At 35.9% G+C, this 21,307-nt stretch overlaps 1 protein-coding gene across 1 annotated transcript; it reads left to right on the forward strand.

Moving 5' to 3' along the window:
- Positions 1-37: 37 nt before the first annotated feature.
- On the forward strand, positions 38-5,889 carry LOC131942694 (NOP protein chaperone 1-like). Its single transcript, XM_059302603.1, has 4 exons — positions 38-259; positions 4,520-4,621; positions 4,803-4,945; positions 5,251-5,889. Exons 1-4 carry the CDS (start codon positions 145-147, stop codon positions 5,443-5,445), a joined length of 555 nt encoding a protein of 184 aa, XP_059158586.1. The 5' UTR covers positions 38-144; the 3' UTR covers positions 5,446-5,889.
- The last annotated feature ends 15,418 nt before the right edge of the window (positions 5,890-21,307 follow it).

Consider the following 21,307-nt stretch of genomic DNA (forward strand, 5'->3'; position numbering starts at 1 on the left):
CTTCTCTTCAGTAATACTATATTTTGTTTCTATTTTATTTGAATACACTTTAAAATGAATCGTAATTGATTGAATAACTCAAAACTATAGAAATCATCTAAAAAAAGGAAAATCACATTTTAGAGATTATTTATCAATTTAAATATGGCTGCGCCCATGTCTTCTCAAATCAAAACACGCAAGGAAATGAAAGAAAATAATGCCGATCAGCCCAAGAGTATTTCATCACAGTTGCTATACTCAGACACATTTTCAGAATGTAAGTTAAGTTAGTAGATCTAGATCTATGTAAGTAAGTCGATTCTATTGAGTCGATTAACTCTGAATTTTATTTTAACGGAGGCTACCGTGGAAAAAAAAACGAAGTGTCAGTGTGTGTGAGTGTCGTGTGTCTGGCGAGCCCTAGCCCTTCCTTGGCCTTCCCTGCCCTAATCTGAGATCGGTAATCTATCGTTTTAGGTACGTCTAATCGCCCGCGACTAGTAATGTGAAAAACAGGTGACTCCTTAAATTTTAATAATTATTTCACGTTTTGAGGAGGATTTATCATTTATGTTTTGAAAAATACAAAAAATGTTTCCGTTTCATTTTTATGTAGACCTGTTTTTAAACAATTGAATTAAAACTTGTCAGTAATAAATGAAAACTAGCGATGTTTCCAACAGATGCAACATTGCTCATTTACTACAGCAGCCATCTTGTTGAAGTTTTTTTTTATAAACTTATAGCACGAGGTTCAGGGGAAGCCACTCTAACTAACAGATTGCTGCTTTTTATGTAGCAAATCCGGATGATATTTAGAATCGACCCTTTGAATCCCGGTCAGATCGTCCCCCCGGCGTGGCCTCAGCCAACCGGCGGGCTCGTTGCATTGAGTTAAATATAAACTCAAAACAATAATATAAACAATCTCCTTTCGGTCGGTCAGGCCACATACCACGCACGCATAGTGTTGTGTGTCGTGCCTTAACCAAAATAAACTATCTCCCTTCATTATCATTAGACTTAATTAATTAATTAATTTGCTAATTATAAAATTATGTATGATGCTATAGAAGTAGGTAAGTATAATTTCTTACTATGTATTTGTACTATTAAACATATTATTAAAGAACATCGTTGTTTCAATACCACCCTCTCCCCTTCTTGAACTCAAAGTTAAACTTGTAACCCCGTTTGTAAAGACTAGCGGTATGCTGTAAGGCGGTGGGTGGGTAGGGTATATACTCATTGAAAAAAAAATCCACCGTGGTGCGTGTTATTGGCCTTGGGTGACCGTTGTTGGCGCTTGCTGTGAGGGGGAGAGAGGTGTGTGTTATACTCGGTGAAAAAAAATGCACCGTGGTATTGGCCTATGATGACGTCGGCGCTAGCGGGAAGGGGTGGGGGGGAGACGTTTTTTTTTTAAACTAAAAACTAGGCGTAATGAAAATCAAGGACTGGTATAGTCATGTCGAATTTAACGAGTGATGCTTGCTGGGTCTATCATCATACGATTGCTTGGCGATGGGAGTCTCGTCAAGCTCAGGTTACATTATTAACAGTGAACTATTGGGATGCTGTCATGCACAAAGTAACAGTACCGAATGTAGCACTTAAAACATCGAGTGCATCCAGCTCATTATAAATCTTTGAAATACAAGTTATGGATAGTCCAATAACTACTAATACTTGAAGGACTACCAGAATATATGCATTGTATTATAAAATTAATCCTTACTATATAACTAAAATGTGTATCCAAATATTTTTAGGCTAACGGGATCTGCATTTAAATAAACACAGTCAAATACCTACCCCATTCAGTAGAAATATTAGGCTACTTTTGCATGGTAGCACTACGGCATTTTTTAGATTTCGTAATGAGTAGCCTAGTCGAGCATTAAACTAGAATAAAGGGTTGTACTCAATAGCAATGACGATAATGAAATGCCGGCTTCAAATACCGGCTTCCCCGTATTCGTGGACTACAAATATAGCTCCGTCGTTTAAATGACCCCACCCTCCACCTTTTGCCTAGTTTAATATAATAAAGTTACACTTTCAACCCCGTTAGGATGCGTGAACTACTGAACTATTGAAAAAAAATCTATTCTGGTGTTAAATTCCCCTCCCCTACTCCCAGCATTTAACTTTGGGGCCATACACATCAGGAAGGTCTAGGTCGGCGTTATATCTCGTGCAAGTTTACTCACAACACGACTACACACTATGGTTCTATCCAGGATTAAAGCTGCGACACTTACTTAGAGTGGGATTTATTCGTTAGATCATTGTGCTTCAAATTCTGTTTCATTTTAGGATTAGAGTGATAGAATGTTGGAATTCAGTTAGTTTGTTAATTAATATATTGATCTAAATGTCGTGTACCGTCAGAAACTAAATTGGTTGACAAGGCACATGTGTAGGCTAAAGAATGACCTCTAGATCTAGATCGAGCCAAAGATGGCTGGTTAAGGTTGACATACTGTGGTTTTCAAATTTCATGGTGATGCTTTTCTAACGGATTTTATTTTGTGCTTTCTTTGGGATTATTTTGTGTGATGTGAATATTCAAAAGTAATTTGTAAGTAGTATGCTTTTCACATTCAACCAACTTAACAGTTTGCGGTCGATCTGCGGCCGGGCTGATTAATTTACATTTAGCGAAACTACACACTACACGGCGCCCTAAGGCCGTTGTTTCAGCATGCCCTACTAGTCAATTATAGACAACTTTAGAATCAACACATGTAGCCAATACATCGATTTTCATTTAATAATCTTCAAAAGCCATTCCTCTAGGCTAGGGTCGTTATTTTCACGAAATTGTCGTTTTCCAATTTGTTGTCAAGAAACTGGTATTTAGTTCACGAGAACGTACGAAAACCACTCATGCGTGACCGAAATCGTCGATCGGGTGCCTTCACGTGGTTTGACACGTGTTGACATGGGCCTTTGTTTACATCGAAACATAGCTCAAAACGGCCCTTTTTTTAATTAATTCTTCGAAAAAATGGCTATGTCCATTTCTAAAAAGTGTCATTTTCGGGCCCATTTTAAAAAACGTAAAAAAATCCGAACTACACGTAGAAAAAATGGCTTTTTCGGCCCTTTTTAGCTCCAAAAACGCCGTGTTTACGGGTCGCGTGACGTCATCGTGACGTCAGCCGCCAACCAAAACGCGTTGAAAGCGCGCGTTTGATTGGTTGGCGGCGGATACTATGAAATATCAAGGGTTTTCTCTAAATTTTTACCGCAAATCCTGCTCGCAAACACTGCTGTTTAAAGTTAATTTCTTGCCTATATTGATATATTTAGCCATTGATTTAGGTTTATTATTATTATTTAGGCCTGCTGAACTCAGTGACCCCGCCGACCGTGGTGGGATTTTTCACTCACGGGATAGTAAACGTAAGCCAGCAATCACGCCAGTGACGATATTTGGATTTGGAAATTTTATTAATAAAAACGAATCACACCTGTGATATGTGTAGTCACTTCAGTATGGGTTACGCTCTGCGAGACGCATTGTCACTTTGTTAATTTTAGTTGCTGTTGTAAAGTGAGATAACTAGCTTAATGTTTTTTCTAGAGGAGGGTGTGGCACATCACATTTGGAACTTTATATTTCTGTGTTTTATGACTATATTTGTACATCAGCATGCTATGCTTTTTTAAATTGATAAATACCAAGTTACAAAACCAGAAATCAAACTAATAATTCATACTTTCTGTTTAAAAAACAATAAAAAAAACTATCATCAATGAAGAAAGCGTAAACATTCTATTTTTAGGTATTACATAAAAAAAATAGTTGTATAAATCTAGCCAAATTATTGGATTCTTGCGCTGCACACTTTTTCCCGCAGCTCATTTTCACCAAAAGAGATTATAATAAAATGGCATTGTTGAGGAGTGATCATTTTCACTGAACATCTCATGAACACCGTAAATCATTACCATTTAATTGTAATGTGTGTAAAATTAATGCTTTCAAGTTTAATATTCACATAGTATGGTTTAATATCGAAGTGGTATTTTAGAGATTTGATTTGAAAGACAAGAATAATATAGAGCTACTTTTGCTAAGGTGCCGCTCAAGAGATAATCAAAGACATTATGTCAAAAAAACACCTGACAATTCTTAAATCACAGACTTAAATAGAAATGGATAGATCCTATTTCTAAAATTGACGATGGTTTCATAATCATTAGTTTTATCCCTCTACCGCGTAGTGAAAGCAAAACTTGTCGCCATTTTAGTAAGCGATTGGGCAGTAAAATGGCACGAAAACAACAAACCCGGAAGCTGTGAATCGAAAGGCCTACATTGAGTAGTTAAATATAAACTCAAAACAATAATTAAAGTAATCAAGGTCCATATACTTTTATTGTTAGATCTAATACAACCTACTTGATTTGGGAAAAGTACTGTATTGTAGAGTGTAGCCTGTAGGAGCTCTCTCCTGTTCCCTTAGGCCTTAGAGAGATTTTTAGAGCGTCAACATTTTACTTCTTACCTTTAATATCCCACTAGGTTACCAAGAGAGTCATTTGTCTTTTGTTGGAAAACAAACTTCATCAATTATATCAAACAGCAATGGACCACCCACAATTACAGCTGTACCACAGAGTTCAAGTATGTATGTTACATCAAAATGAACATTCATTTTAGCAATGTAATTGAGTAAAAAGTAAATGAAACATGTTTAGTTTAAATGATAAAATTGTATTTTAACACAATTCATTCACTTTTAAACATTTTAAACTGGTTGGCATTATGAGTGATACAAAAATTAATTTTCTCTTGTTTCTTCAAGTTTTATCCAGGCTAAAAGACTTCCTCCCACAATTATCAGAAGCAAACAAAACAATGGCATCCCAGCTTGTTGAGCCTTCATGTGATATTGATAAGTTCAATATTGAAAAACTCAGTCAAGATGATCAGCCTCATATTGAAATGGTACATCTCTCTATTTTGTGAATTGTAGCTGTAGTTATAATAAACCAGTTCATTATTTTGTTCCTAAAGTAGTCAACAATGTGACCATTTTTTTTTAATGTTTTATTGCTTAGTTGTTAATTAGTTTATAAAAAAACATTATAGGCCTACTGTTTCGATATAAATTAGTTTATGTTTACATTCATAACTTAATTATGATTTAGATTTTTATATTATACGTGCAAGTTGATGATTTAAAAAGTCATGGAGTAAAGCGGATTTACTAATAAAAAATCTTTCATTTTTCCAATATTTTTTGCCCTCAGAATCTGGCATTGTTACCACCAGAAATGTTAGAAGATACAGACGATGATTCAAGCTCAGAAGATGATAGTTCAGACAGCGAGGACAATGAGGAGGCTCCCGAAGTTAACCTGAAATTCAAAAAAGAGCAAGTGAAGAGAAAGAAAGTAAATATTGAAGAGGTTATACCACAGACTGAAGCTACACCAGATACGTGAAATGTGGTTCTGTTTATTTTATAGTGTTGATTGATGGAGTGTATGATACAGTTTGTATGACAGTTGTAGTTTACTTGATCTATGTCTGACAGCTCGGTTACATTTGAGTGTAGGATAATTTTTTAAATGTGCTTAACTCCCTTTGGCAAAAGGTATCTTATATGGGAGTTAATCTGTTTAAATACAAAGAAACATAAAAAGTGGATTAATTCCCTTTGACCACTATCAGCGTTTTAGCTCTAACGTTGATACAAATTTATAAAATTAAATTTTTGATAAGAGCGTGTGTTTATGCTCATTTAAAATGGAAAAATATGGTGATGTTTAATCCTTGTGTTCTTTTACTACTCAAATTTAAAAAAAAAACAAATACCATTGGTAATGAGATAATTTGTGGATTTTTTAAATAATGTAGGATGATATAAACATGACTGTAATGTAAATAAATGTTTGTTTTCCAACACAATTGATTTGTTTTGACAGTAATTGTTTTTAAATTTCACTTTTGTAATTGTTAGTTGTAGGCTTTTTAAATGGTATTGAAATCATGGAAACCATATTTCTATAACTTAATACCTCTTCTAATAGACTAGCAATGAAGGAAATAAATAGGGGCCAATAACCAGAGATGGTCTCATAATGCTGTACATAACTGCAAAAAGTGATACTTGTAAATCTTTTTTCCATTAAAAAATGAAATGGTTAATTGTTTTAATATTCCATTATCAGCCTCTGGTTGATTTGAGAGGAAAAACACAAAATATAAATTAAAATCCTTATCAATTATATTTAAAAACATTTTTTATTATTTTGAAAAAAACTCTGGATTCTACTTTAATTTAAATATTGATTACTAATATAAAAAATAAATCACTATATATAAGTTAATGCCATGGTCGTATACACTACACAATATTGAATTTGTTGAGATGTTTGTAAACTTTTTGTTGGAGGGGTTAGTACTACTTTCAACTCTAAATAGCAAGTACTGTGAGAAGTGTTATTGTTTAACTGATAACAGCTGATTGTTGACATTGAAAACAAATCAACAGCTGATGCTGTTGCAACCAATCAGATATCCGGGATAAAGAAATCTCAAATCTTGTATCCAAAGTTATCTCTCCTGATAGTCGACCACTCCATCAAAGATAATATATTCAATGAATTTTTTTTTTTCATTAGTGTTATCAATTTCTCCTTGCTAGCTCGATAACATTGGGTGATAAAAATAAATGACACATTTATGTGATAGTGAACATCAGTGGCGCAGGCATGATTTTGTTATGGGATGGGAGATAGATAGATAGATAGATAGATAGATAGATAGATAGATAGATAGATAGATAGATAGATAGATAGATAGATAGATAGATAGATAGATAGATAGATAGATAGATAGATAGATAGATAGATAGATAGATAGATAGATAGATAGATAGATAGATAGATAGATAGATAGATAGATAGATAGGGATATAAAACAGCCAATAGCTGTATCTAAGCATGAGAAAGCATTGGATTATGGCCCCATGGAGGGTATAAGTATATAACACTCGTGTATGTCCTATCTACTCTATTGGGTGACGTCAATACTCCCAACCATCTACACAAATATCATCTTCAGTCCTTATCCTTAACAACATCGGTAGTGTTTCTTTCAGGTAGCTCTCCTATAGGGCAGACCCCCATCAAAACACATTAACTTTATACTTTAACCCCCCCCCCCCCCCCCAGGAAGTTTCAAGACAACCCCCCTCTCCTAGGGAAAAAAGTCTAAAAGAAACACCGAACACTGGTGTTTCAGCTGACACTACTAGACTATCCTAAAACCAATGCTCTAACTTATGATACTTCCAACTAAGCTAATATCACAACACTGGCTCTAAGCTGAACTACTTGGACCACCAAGACTAACACCCTCACTCTGAATACTGCCCTAACTAAATAGATTTTCTAACTAAATACAAAGAGAATTTTTTGTTGTTGTTGTTGTTGAAGAAAAGTGAGAGGACCAACTGTTCCGTACCACACCATCTATTCACTCCAGCCCCCACAACCACATCATTAATACAACATCCCCCCCCCCACACACACACACACACAAATCACACCCAACATGTACTTTTATTTCTCTCTATCCCCCCCCCCCCCCCCATTCAGTTGTATACAATTTAAAAAAACTCGGCGAACCACCACCTTCCCCCACACCCACTAAATTGGCATTTTTTTACAACATCATATCCTGGGCGCTGATCAAAAAAAAAGAGCCACACTGCGTCACAGGAATGACCAGGATTCTTACCCTCTGCGGTTTAAAAAAAAATGTAACAAAAAATTCACCCAAAGAGGTAAAAAAAAAAAATTAAAACAATACGGGCGAACTTCCTATTGCTAACACGATCCTAATTGCCGAAAAAGCCGTTTCGTTCTCACGGCGCTTGCCAGATTTTTCAATCGGCCCCAGGTAGGCAGGAGTGGATAAGCACTTAAACGAGTGGGCCTATTGACGTCACTGCAGGGCCCAATCCGTGGTCGACCTTTCGGTTTGTGTACCCGTGCGAGAGAGGCACCGGTTCAATGTAGACATAGTCCGCACGCGTACAATATGGGGGGGGGGGGGGGGGGGGGGGTAAGTCTTGTCAATTAGGTAAAAAAAAATTGCGGGGGTTGGAAGGTAAGAGTAGTTTATAGCATATCCCAAAAAATAGGTATGACTTTAGAAAATCTTGGGTAAAAGTAAAGTCATTTTTTTTTTATTCAAGTCGTCGGTAAATGAATGAAGTAAGCACCTTATAGGAGGGCGTTTCTGATTTATGACGACAAGTTACCTGGAGCTGGGTTTTAGAAATGTGACGTTGAATACATTTTGAGGTCTTAAAGAAACTATGAAAAACTTGAGGTCTGGTCTGCTAAGCGCTGAATCGTTTGAAAGGGGAGGGGGTTGTTTTTTAAACGTGTGAAAGAGGAGAAGGGGGTGGGGGTCAAGAAATAGGCTAAATTCGAGTTATTATTTTCAACTTTTTATTTGTACTAAAAACTACATTTTTTTATGTAGTAAGACCGACCGATACTTGCTGAAAATGTTGATTCAGTTGTATCATGTTAAAAGTCTGTTTTACTTTCTACGTATTCATTGTTTCTTACCATTCAATAATTTTAAACAGTTTTGAATATAACTAAATAAATAATTACTAAGTTAATTTATTATTTTAATTCTTTAAAAAAAAAGTGCGAACAAAATAATGCTAAAGTTTAGCTGCCAAAAATTGTTTAAACTAGTTTAAAATACCAGGTGCTCTAATTACTAGACTAAACTATTAGACCGTGTTTTAAATACCAGGTGCTCTAATTACTAGACTAAACTATTAGACCGTGTTTAAAATACCAGGTGCTCTAATTACCAGACTAAACTATTAGACCGTGTTTTAAATACCAGGTGCTCTAATTACTAGACTAAACTATTAGACCGTGTTTTAAATACCAGGTGCTCTAATTACTAGACTAAACTATTAGACCGTGTTTTAAATACCAGGTGCTCTAATTACTAGACTAAACTATTAGACCGTGTTTTAAATACCAGGTGCTCTAATTACTAGACTAAACTATTAGACCGTGTTTAAAATACCAGGTGCTCTAATTACCAGACTAAACTATTAGACCGTGTTTTAAATACCAGGTGCTCTAATTACTAGACTAAACTATTAGACCGTGTTTTAAATACCAGGTGCTCTAATTACTAGACTAAACTATTAGACCGTGTTTTAAATACCAGGTGCTCTAATTACTAGACTAAACTATTAGACCGTGTTTTAAATACCAGGTGCTCTAATTACTAGACTAAACTATTAGACCGTGTTTTAAATACCAGGTGCTCTAATTACTAGACTAAACTATTAGACCGTGTTTTAAATACCAGGTGCTCTAATTACTAGACTAAACTATTAGACCGTGTTTAAAATACCAGGTGCTCTAATTACTAGACTAAACTATTAGACCGTGTTTCTTGGGCTGTCTGAGAATTTTCTGATGTTTTTATTTTTAAACATTTTTTTCTAATTTTTATATTTTCAATTGCATTTTTTTTTTCCTCTTTAGAGCTGAACTTACACTCCACTGCATACTACTTGGTTATTTTTTAAATAATAATCAACCTATTTCAATAACATTCTAAGAGTTCGTTTCGTTATTGGGTTATGAGTAAACATACAGGTAGAACTTTTAGGAGCTTTTTTTTTAAATTTTTGCAAGCATTGCTACCCTGGCCCAAATCTACAACCCTATTCTTGACCTTGACCCTTGTCCAAATCTTGACGAGAACTTTTACAGCGGACGAACAATATTCAGACTACATGAACCAACTATCTGAATATCTACCTCACCCTTAGAGAAAAATTTTGATAATGATAAAAGGACTTTGTGAGATTTGATCTATTCTCATTTACTTAAAACAAAGGGCAGTAATCAGAAAAGTACTAGTCGTACTCTGCGAAATGTATTCATTAGATACTACGTAGTTGTAGACGTAAGTGGCATCTTCCCATCAACATTCATTGCCATTCGCTTGTTTGGATTTCAGAGGCGTATCTAGAATACCCTGTCCTAGGGAGTTAGTTCGCGGTCACGCCGCCGATGTTTAAATCAAGCAAACACATTTATTTCCTACTGCGATAGGCAAGAGGTGTCACACATTAATGATACCACGCAATTTTTTACCCGTTTTTTTAAATCACCCTTTTCGTCACAATAGCCGTATTCCTTCCCATACCTTGACACCTAAAGTAGCCAAAAATCGTTAAGTGTAAGTTTTGGGTGGTTTTTTTTTTTGTTTTTTTTTTAAATTTTAGAGTTTTGTTAATAAGTAAATTAAATGCTAAGTCACATTCCACTATTTCCCCACGTAACAATCGTCACAAAGTCTGAACCCTGTCTTCCCTTAGGTACGTAACGTCCTGTACAAACGACAACAGTAGCAGTGTTTACCTGTTTAGCGCGCATTCAAAGTTCACCCATAATCCCCCCTCTTGCCAAACGTGTAGATCCGTCTTTGTCTAGGCTACGTTCACAACAAGCTGTTTATCAAAACGACTGAAAGCTACTCAGTTGGCAGCCATTAACACTTCATCTTTGCTTTTTTTTTAAACTGCCTGAGTTATTGTTGCAATCTAACTCACGTCTCAAAAGAAGATTTGTTGTTTATTTTTTATCCAAACATTGAGATTCTAATGATTGGAATACATTTTTTAAACACAGGGAAAAATTGTAGATCTATAAATTCATTTTTTCTTTATTTTTAGGGTTTCGTTTTATCTACTGTGGCTATTTTTGGATTGTAACATGTAGGGTTTTCCAAATTTATTATTTTTAAGATGACATGTTGTTTTTTATTTTGAGCATTTTTCTCTTGCAATATTATGGAACTTTAGTGGCTATTCTATTTGACAACATCAATATTAAGATTAGTGGCTAGGACTAGGTTTCAGGTTATGTTAGGGTATCAAAATATTTGTTACTGAACTTAAGTAGAGTGATAGAACGAATTACTTGAATTGATCATGGGCGTCAATTCCTGGCTTTAATGAGAGTCGGTAAAGAAAGACGGGGTATTTGATGAACAACAGCATATTCGCATCAGAATCTGGTAAACTCTTCTTCATCTACCGTTCGTCAAGTATTTGATTTTGGTAAACCTGAACCACGATGTAGACTTTAAGATAATTGTATAGTTCATGCAATGGATATTTATTTAATACAACTCAAAACTAAAGAGCTTATCTCAACTTTACACCCCCTCCCCCTCCACCATCCCCACACCACACACCACCACCACACACGTACTATGAGCAGAAGCAAACTTCTAACCAGCCCACGTTTTCAGAATTGGAATCGGAGCGCCATCTGTTGCAACGCAATAGCGACATTCCCGCGTTGATTTGATTAGTGCGACACGCTACTCCACATGTCGTATTATTAAAACCACCAGCTTAGATGCCTCGCGAAAATTCCTGAGCAGATTTTGATCCCTCTTCTGACGCAACGTATGATAAGCATAAGGTTTGGAATGGAAAACATTTATGTTCTCAATATTTTGTTTTTATTTATTGTTCGGATATAATTTAGTTTAACTTTGGCTAACTTGAGAAGTCTTTCATATAGAACAGCTGAGTCTGACATCGTTTAGAAGCATACATTTTTAAAACGTATTTTATTTTTATTTCGTTTATTTTTTTTTTGCAAAGTTTAGACCAACATTTGCCAGTATGACAGGCCACACATAAGGAAAAGCTGAGTAAAGCACGTTTTTATCTGGCTGATAGTGATCATCATTGCTGATGCTGAACTTTCTACTTCTAATAAGCGGTGAAGGACACCGTTCCTTTGATGTGGTGAAATGTGGAGGTGTCACGTGGGTTCTATTCTACTGATACGTGTTTACAACCGGGGGGTCAAAGGTGGAGGGTGTGGGTGGGTAAGCTTTGATGAGAAGTCATATAGGCCGATGTGTATGTGTGTGTGTGTGATGTTAATTGTGTGTTGTGAAAGCAATGAAGTTTTGTGGTGTGTGCAGTGTGTGGAGGAAAGCCCCCCCCCCTCCCATCAAAGCACATTCACTGCCCCCCCTCCCCACCTCAAAGCACGTTCACTGCCCCACCCCACTCCGAAAGTTTCAACTGTCTCTTCATTTCTCCCCCCCCCCCCCTCCCCAGAAAGCAAAATGTCTGAAAGATGTGCGGGTGTTGATGAATGTCTGTGTGCGTCTTGATATGTGCTGCTTATGTTGCTTTCTTTTTAGATGTTTAGTAAAGTGTGTCTGTGTTTTATGGTGTTTGACTAGATCTCTGGCAAAGCGTGCGTCTCCCATGGCTCTTGTATGTGTCTGCGTGTCTTGGTGTGTCGATGTATGTTTTATATTACGTGTTTCTATGTGTGTGTTTTGGTGTGTGAATGGATGTTTGGTATAGCGTGTATCTGTATGGGCTCGCGTGTGTGTGTCTGTTGGTCTTGATGTGTGGATGGATGTTTGGTATAGCGTGATTGTGTGTGTCTATGTGTGTGTTTGTGTGTTTGTGTGTGTATGTTGTGGGAATGAATCTTTGGTAAAGCGTGTGTCTGTGTGGGCTTGTGTGTGTGTCCGTGTGTTTTGGTGTGGATGGATGTCTTATATTACGTGTTTCTATGTGTGTGTTTTGGTGTGTGAATGGATGTTTGGTATAGCGTGTTTCTATGTGTCTATGTGTGTGTTTGTGTGTTTGTGTGTGTATGATGTGGGAATGATCTTTGGTAAAGCGAGTGTCTGTGTGGGCTCGTGTGTGTGTCCATGTTTCTTGATGTATGGATGGATGTTTGGTATACCGTGTTTCTATGTATCTGCCAGTCTGCCCGTCTCTCTGCGGATCCCTGATACTAACAACAGCAACAACAACACGCGCCTTTAATCCGCTCACGCCGTCTATCATACTCACCTACACCAAGCCGCAAGACGCGTGTCCAATGTCTAGAAATGACCCTGAGGTCACCAATCCTGGCACCGCCCCCGCCCCCCCCCCCCCCCGTGTCAAGTCGCGCCAAGCTCACCAAGTGCACATGCAACCAGCTGGGGAGAAACGCGTGTTATGTAATGTCGTAGGTCGAAAATAGAATAGGAAATGCGCTTTTTACGCAAGCGGGCCTAAAACAAACGTCATTGTGATTTTAAATTTAGAACATAAATCCCTTTAGGATTCTAACGTCTTGCTATTTCATAAAAGTAAATATATGGATGGTGGATTCTATATTTCAAATTACATATACGGTATTTTATTAAACGTAATGAGTTTGGGATCTGTTTACATGGATAATTAATGAGTTATGTACTTATGAGTAATTTATGCGATAAATATGCGTGTATGGTTTATGGGTTATGTGTAGGCCACATGTATGGTTAAAGGGTTATATTTACCATGATGCGGTAAAAGAGTAAATGGCATCTTTATCATAATCTGTAGGATTATTAAATGGGAAGTCATTGCACGACCATTACTTGGTTCCTTAAAAAATGCGCTAACGGAAAATGCGCAAAGGAAAAATGCGCAAACATATAAACAAAATATACTAATAAACTCTAATTTTGTCATATTTCGTGGAAAAAATGTTTTTATTATGATGCAATGTACATGTGGTCACTTTCGTTAATGTCTATAAATGCTCGGTTTAAGAAAACGTTTTTTGTTAGCATTTTTCCGTTGCGCATTTTTCGTTGAGTTTTCCTTTGCGCAACTTTCCGGTCACCGTATTTCTTCAGCCGACGTCTAATCCGCCCTTCTATCACCCTAAAAAACAAAATAGTTCTGGTTATATAAGGCTATTGTTTGGTGTTTTATTGTTAGAACTTAGAGGAGACCTAAACTTTGATTGGAAAATCTATTATAGTATCAGTTTATTACTACGAAGTGTAGCTGCCAAATCTGTTTTGTAGAACTGTGTGGTCGAGTTGTAGAGCGCACCATTGCTATCCAGAAAGCTCTTGAGTCGACTCAGCTCTAGTGAGTACCTGCTCCTAATTGGAGCAAGTAGTGGAGTATGTGCTAAAAATCTGACCAGATAAACGCTGCAAGGTATGAGAACATCAGGTGCTCTACTTCACCTGGCCTAACTGTCACAGAAAGGGTATGTCTACCATCTATGAACTGCTCTGGTGTCTTTACTGAGTCCTTAAATTAGACATTAAACTAAATGAAGATGACATTGGCTTATGCAACTAGTAGGGCTGTCTTATATAGTAACTTTAGCTGCGCATTTCAAGTGGGTTTCGTGACGTCAATATCTGCTATACTTAAGGAAACCTTGAAGACAAAATTGACCAAAGAAACACCGACGGTTTTTTACGTCTATTTTTCCCAGACAGTGAAAGCGGAAGTCGACCAACTCGTTGGGTTTCAATGGTTGCCATTTCACTTGCAGTTCGTGGCCTCGTCGTCTGCTTGTCGTCTGCAAACGTTGACGTGTACTGTGGTGCTTCTTACCCTTGGGATTACCATACCCTAAGTACTGGGGTGCTGAGGTTTACATAGCGAGTGCGTAAGTCGTCGTGATAGCGGGATATGTTTATGTTCATAGGTGGGGCGAGAAATCCTCACATCCAAAGGCATAGTGGGATATTATATCTTGAGGTTTAGTGGGATATTTTCTTCTTCTTCTTCTTCGTTCTTAATTTTTATTGTTGAAAGGGATTTCCTTTTACACAGTAAAGTATACGTGTCGTCTTGATTTGCGCCATACAGGCAGTTGACTCCGATTTCAGCCTGCTTTTCTTTTTTTGATTAACTTCCATAGCCTTTGTCCAACCAAGAACAAACTACAAGGCAGCAGTTGTTTGATTTTGGAGTTGTCTCTCCTAGATAACTTCCTGTCCCCAGCTATATGGTCTCATCTGCTCGGGGGTTCTAACTCGAGAAGGAAATTTTCATATTCAGAGGTGTAGTGAAGCATCTTGTCCAAAGGTATAATACAACATCGTCAAACAGACATCGTCGTCTCTAAAGGCTTTACTGCAAGTATTTGTATCCAGAAGTGTCGCTGGCTAAATTCGTATCCAGAGGAGGAGCTCGGGGTGGAATCTAACTGTATAAATGTGTATCCTATATATATATATATATATATATATATATATATATATATATCCAAGCATTGAGGAATTGAAAAAAAAATGCGAAATAGTGCAATAAAAAAGTTTTAATTATTGTTTTGGTAAATGGTAGGCTTTGTGAGAGATATGTCCGGTTTGAAACCTTGTAAACTGTCGCTCGCTGAAGGAGATTTGAACTCTAATCCCCATGTAATCTAAGTTTAGAAACTACGCCTAATCAGAACCCTGAATTGTTTACTAAAGAAATCCGGACATGGATTTCAATATATAAATCGTGGATTTATTTTTTATTTATTAATTTTATCTATTTTTTTGCACGAGCAATATCGCTTTTAGAAACAGGTAATGAATCGCCTTTTTTTTCCAAACATCGTCCTTTTATTTTACCGCAAGTACCCCAGAAATTTGCTAACAAGCATGAATACAACTGTCTCACAAATCTGGTGAGTATAAGGAAACAATCTAAGAACCACTGGCAATCAGGATCAATGACAAACGATTATGTAACTAGAACTGAATCATGGGGCTGGAAATAGAAATGGAGCAAGAAACAGTGATCGGGTTACTGGGTCGTTCTTTCATGTTTTTGCTAGATCAGCTCGCGCTGAATTTTTAAACAAAATGGATTCTGTTTCCTGGAAATCCCTGTCCCCGATTAAAGCGAGAACGAGGCGCATTTACAAACCTCGCCTTGATTTGACCTCTGTTTACCTACTGACCTCTAGAAAACTGCCCTCTTTATTAAAAGATGTCGGTCTGCTAGTTCTTAAAACGGTATTCGAAAATTATTTTTTTTAAACTTTGTTTTTACATTGAAGAAAAATTGTATATTAAAAATGGATTAAAGACCAAATAAAGATTGTCCATTCCCACTCCTTCGACTTTGTTTATTTGGAATTTTTAAATATTTAGCGAACTGTGTTTACGTGTCTTCACCTGAATTTTCAGGAAAAGTGGGGTGAATAGGTACAGTTTCCGATTGCCAAAGTGTAGTCTTCTAATGTATCATAGAAATAGATAGCCTATTGGCAAGGAGGAAGATAAGATAATGGACAGCCAACATTGCCTATTGGTGAAGACATTACTCGAGAAAGCTGCATCTTGATACAATATAAATGATATTTATAACTTTCTCATCTATGTTATATTTTGTATAAATAATTTTTTAAATGTTTTTAAAAGATTAAATTAACTTATAGCATCAATCAGAGTCGAAATTTTATCTTTCAACCAAGTTATGAAGTGAAACAAGACGTCAAATTTTTATGCGTTGACTTATCAATGTGTCAAAATTATAAATAGTTTAGCCTGATCTGCAGTAGATTCTGGCACGGGTGCTGGCAGATTTATAAATATTGTTATAAACTGTCTACATAGGTTTTTGTATGCTTCGTTTTCTAGAAATTTTCCAATCTTGAATATTTCGTTTGGAAATATTTTTTGTGTGCACATTTTCGGTTTATCTTATATCTATATTGATTAAAACAACTGACACATTTAATCAAGTGGTTTTAGCGAAAATATTATCATTCTCTGATTGCTTTTAAAATTTAAAACATTAAACCTTTTCCATAATTTAGCATAACTTGATCCTCGTATATCGCTGGTTAGTGTTGGCTTGATAGATCTTGGGTTAGTGTTGGCTTGATAGATCTTGGGTTAGTATTTGTTTGGGGAGAGTGACGTGCATGACAGGTAAATATACTTACCTGGTACCTAATAACGAAAACTCTACACCCCCCCCCCCACCCCTTTGAAGAGTCTATGTTAAACATCCAATGAAGATTATAAAAAATTCTTGTTTGTGTTGTCTCCATTTGAGGGTCTAGCCTTTGATTGTCTGTTGTTTTATCGAATTGCTCTCTCCTATTTTATCAGTGTAGTTAACCACCGTTCATGTTTGGAACTGCATTAAGAATTGGGGGAAGTTTCCAGAGCGTCTTTACTTGAAATTACGAGGCTTTTAAGATCAGGCGTAATTTCTCAAATTAATTACGGTTAATAAAAAAGGAAAAAAAATCTCCTCAGACTTGTAAGCAAAATTAAATAAGAAAAATAATTGTGAATATAGAAAGCTGCTAACACTCTTCATAACATTTCACATATAAGAAGAAAAAAAACATTCACTAAATGTGGATAATTCGTAGTAATATTTGGTAGGTTTAGGTTTAAGAATATTTTTTTTAGTCATAACACATTATCTCCTATTAGAAAACACGAACACGGATAAGTATCAAACATGGGTAACGTAAGGATCTAAGACCCCTATATCCAATAGATTGGTTACATTTAACAGATACCTATACTCTCTTCAGTCGAAATACACACAGCCTTGGTCGATTCTCCTCTTGGTCAACTCGATACTCGGTTTAGTCAAGTATTTCGTCGATTCTCCGTTTTGTCAAGTCTAAATTCAAACACTCTGTTCAGTCTAAGCCTTACTCGATACTCTGTTTAGTCGAATCGATACTCCGATTAGTCAATTCATACTCCGTGTAGTCAAAGATTAAGTCAAATACTCTGTGCAGTCGATTATTCAGTCTATTCTCTGTTTAGCCGAAAACTCAAACATTCCGTTTAGTAAAAACTCTAGGCAAATACACTCTATACAGTCCAATCTTTAGTCGATACTCCGTTTAGTCACAAGTTTAGTCAAACACTCGATGTAGTCGATTCTTCATTCGATTTTGTTTAACCAAAACTTTCAACCACTCCGTTTGGCCCAGTCCCCAACATTTCAAAATTTTCATTCGTCCCCCCCCCCCCCGCCCCACCCCCTCCTGTTTGTCTCTACCCCTATACCACTTGAAATTTTTTTTTTTACTCAAGTATCTCCACCAAACTAAACTTCAATGGATTAAACTGCACACATCTACTTCGTTGTATTTACATTTCTACTAGACTCCATCTCCTGCCCCCCTCCCACACCCTAACTTCTACCCCCACCCCCTCCCACCTTCACCTCTTTGAAGTCTTAACTTACATGCATAGTCAACCCTCATTTGATCCGGGTTTTTTTTTAGTATTAGATTTTTTTTTTTGGCCAAGTGTCAGACATTCCTGAACAGTTTTTTTTTCTGGCACACTGCCAGAGGTCCGTAGCATGTCAATGCAATGCTCCCCCCCCTCCCCCCTCTCCTTTTCGTTATATAAACATATATTCATGAACATTTTCATGCTAACGTCAATAAATTATTTATGCTTATCAAATTGACTGGCACGAAAATAAAACTCTATGACGGCCTAAGCGGAAAAAAGATTGGTGTGTGCTCATGTATAGTGGTAATCAGTGCCTACGTTTTTTCTATAGTCTGTTCTGGATTACTAAACACGTTGAATTGGTTTATTTTTAGCCTTGACGTCAGCGCTTTCAGCACTTTATATAAATTTATAGTCTGTTTCTTTATATCATTTTTTTAATTTCTTAAGCTGCTATACTAGCTGTACATTGGAGATGTATTCCATTTTGATACATTTTGATAAATCATTTTTTTTTCTGTAAATTTTGAAAAGTTTTACGATTCTGTGCGATATTATAAATAAAATAAATTTTGTTTTTATTTTATTTATTTTTTATTTTATTTTTTTTATTTTTTTTTGACAATTCAACAAAATTTATTTCTATACCTAAAATATTTTAAAGGTTTACAGAAAAATATATTTAACTTAGTTACTTTAACATTCTTCAAAGTTGTTAATTTGAATTGTTAGGTATCAGATAAATGTTTGGAAATTCAGTATTAGCTAATATATGAAAAGTTAACATTATTATTATAATATAACTGAGAACATTTAACATAAAAAAATTTAGAATATTAGAAGTTCTAAATATTATCAACCTGTGATTCCTTGTTGTGTTCATCGCAATGCTGCCTGTAGTTTAGTGTAATGAACCAACAATTTACATAACTAACCAAACAACTTTAAAGTTGAGCAAAAACAAGTTAAAGAGCTTTGTTAATGTGTAAGTCTATCTAAACATAGTTTTGATGTGTTGGTGGTAGTCTCAAATTAGTTTTACACCATACATTAAAACTTACAAGAACATTATTATGCCAGGAAATGAGTTTTTATTAGTATTTTTAAGAATCAAGTCATAGATATAAATCACATTAATAAAAAAATAAGCCAATACTGCACCCAAAAGGTGAAATTTAAATTGGTTTATACAACACTATAGGCTACCTATTAATAATAAACTGTCATGGGTTGAAAAATGACATTATACTTTAATTAACAAACCCTCACCCTGCAATTTTTGTTTAAGTAAAATGGAATTTCTTTTTAAAATAACTTAGCTGTTTCAAGATAAGGTACATCTTTTGATCAATTTTTATTAAATATTTTTAAAAAAAAAAGATTTTTAAGTGTGTTACTGTAAAAAATAGGTTTTAAATGCAAAATTTCTATAGCCCATTCCTCTATTACAAAATTCCAACCCCCATGTGAAATCATGTGTGGACAGACTTTAAAATTTAAATACTTTTAAACATTCTTTTAAACAAATAAATCCAATAAGAAGGTTGAGCACAATATTCTAACAGTTTCTCTGGCTTGGCAAAGAGTATGACGTATCTATAACCTGAGATTCATCAATTCTGTTGATTACTTTCACTTCTTTCTTATCACAGAAGTTAGTAATTAAATATAATAAACTAATAATATCAACGTACACGGAGTGTGAGAGCACAAAAAAAAAAACCTTAAATTTATAGAAAGACCTTGATAATTTTAAATTATCTTGTTGCACTCTCCCCTACAATCAACATCTGGAATGAAATAATAACCTAAATTGTTTTTTATTTTTTTTTTAATTTTTTTTAAATACTTTTATTTGCAATTAAAACCTAAGTTGTTTTTAGAACTATGAAAATGCGGAAGATGTCCTGAATTACCAGTTTTGTGTGCGTAAAATATTATTGAAGTTTTATTTGGATTTTTTTTTCTTGGTTTATGTTATATAAAACAAACAAGAGAAAAACGTTATTTTTTAAACATAAACTCTCTAATACTTTCTAAACTTTAAAAAAAAACTCATTTGATATATAATGTAAATTTTAAAAAAGAATGAATGTAACATAAAACTATTGCCGTAAATATGTCATTTTAGATTATTAAATATCCGGTTACTTCCCTTTATGGTAATTTGATATAACTGATTACGCCCCTTCTTTTTCGAAAGATTGTTCTCGGCTGTGCACACTTTGACCTTTAGTGTTTGAACAGAGTGATGAATTGATAGTAAAGAAAATGGAGGCATTTATTTCCCCACTCAAAGACATTTTTGGGGAGTGCTTATCAGGCACGATAGCGGGACATGAAGAGGTGACACGTATAAAAGGACATGACACAGCAACATATACAGCAGGACATGACACATCAACACGTTGTGTACGACATGACACAGCAACATGTCGTGTAGGACATGACACAAACATATCCAGTAGGAAACATCAACATATACAGTAGGACATGACACATCAACATATACAGTAGGACATGACACATCAACATATACAGTAGGACAAGACACATTAGCATATACAGTAGGACATGACACATCAACATATACAATATGACATGACACATCAACATATACAGTAGGACATGACACATCAACATATACAGTAGGACATGACACATCAACATATACAGCAGGACATGAGACATCAGCATATACAGCAGGACATGACACAGCAACATATACAGTAAGACCATGACACATCAGCACGTCCTATAGGATATGTAGGCCATGACACATTAACATGTCCTGTAGGACACATTGGACACGACACTTCAAAATTTCCTCTAGGACATGACACATCGACATGTTCTGTCCTACACGACACACCAATACGTCCTGTAGGACATGTAGAACACAACACAGCAACACACCCTATAGGACACGACACATCAACACGTCCTGTAGGACACGACACATCAACACGTCCTGTACTGTATGACACGACACATCAGCACGTCTTGTATGACACGACCCAGCAGCACGTCCTGTATAACACGACACATCAACACGTCCTGTAGGACATGTAGGACACGACACATCAACACGTCCTGTATGACACGACACATTAACATGTCCTGTATGACACGACACACCAACACGTCCTGTATAACACGACACATCAACACGTCCTGTAGGACATGTAGGACACGACACATCAACACGTCCTGTATGGCACGACACATCAACACGTCCTGTAGGGCATGTAGGACACGACA

The sequence above is a fragment of the Physella acuta genome, unplaced genomic scaffold, assembly GCF_028476545.2.
Source record: "Physella acuta isolate Inbredline_101_S28 unplaced genomic scaffold, ASM2847654v3 ptg000420l, whole genome shotgun sequence".
NCBI classification, from domain to species: domain Eukaryota; kingdom Metazoa; phylum Mollusca; class Gastropoda; family Physidae; genus Physella; species Physella acuta.

Coding starts and splice junctions, on each gene's coding strand:
- LOC131942694 (XM_059302603.1), top strand. CDS start 145: ATGGCTGCGCCCATGTCTTCTCAAATCAAAACACGCAAGGAAATGAAA. Junction 260..4,519: donor CTCAGACACATTTTCAGAAT/GTAAGTTAAGTT, acceptor ATATCCCACTAG/GTTACCAAGAGAGTCATTTG. Junction 4,622..4,802: donor AGCTGTACCACAGAGTTCAA/GTATGTATGTTA, acceptor TGTTTCTTCAAG/TTTTATCCAGGCTAAAAGAC.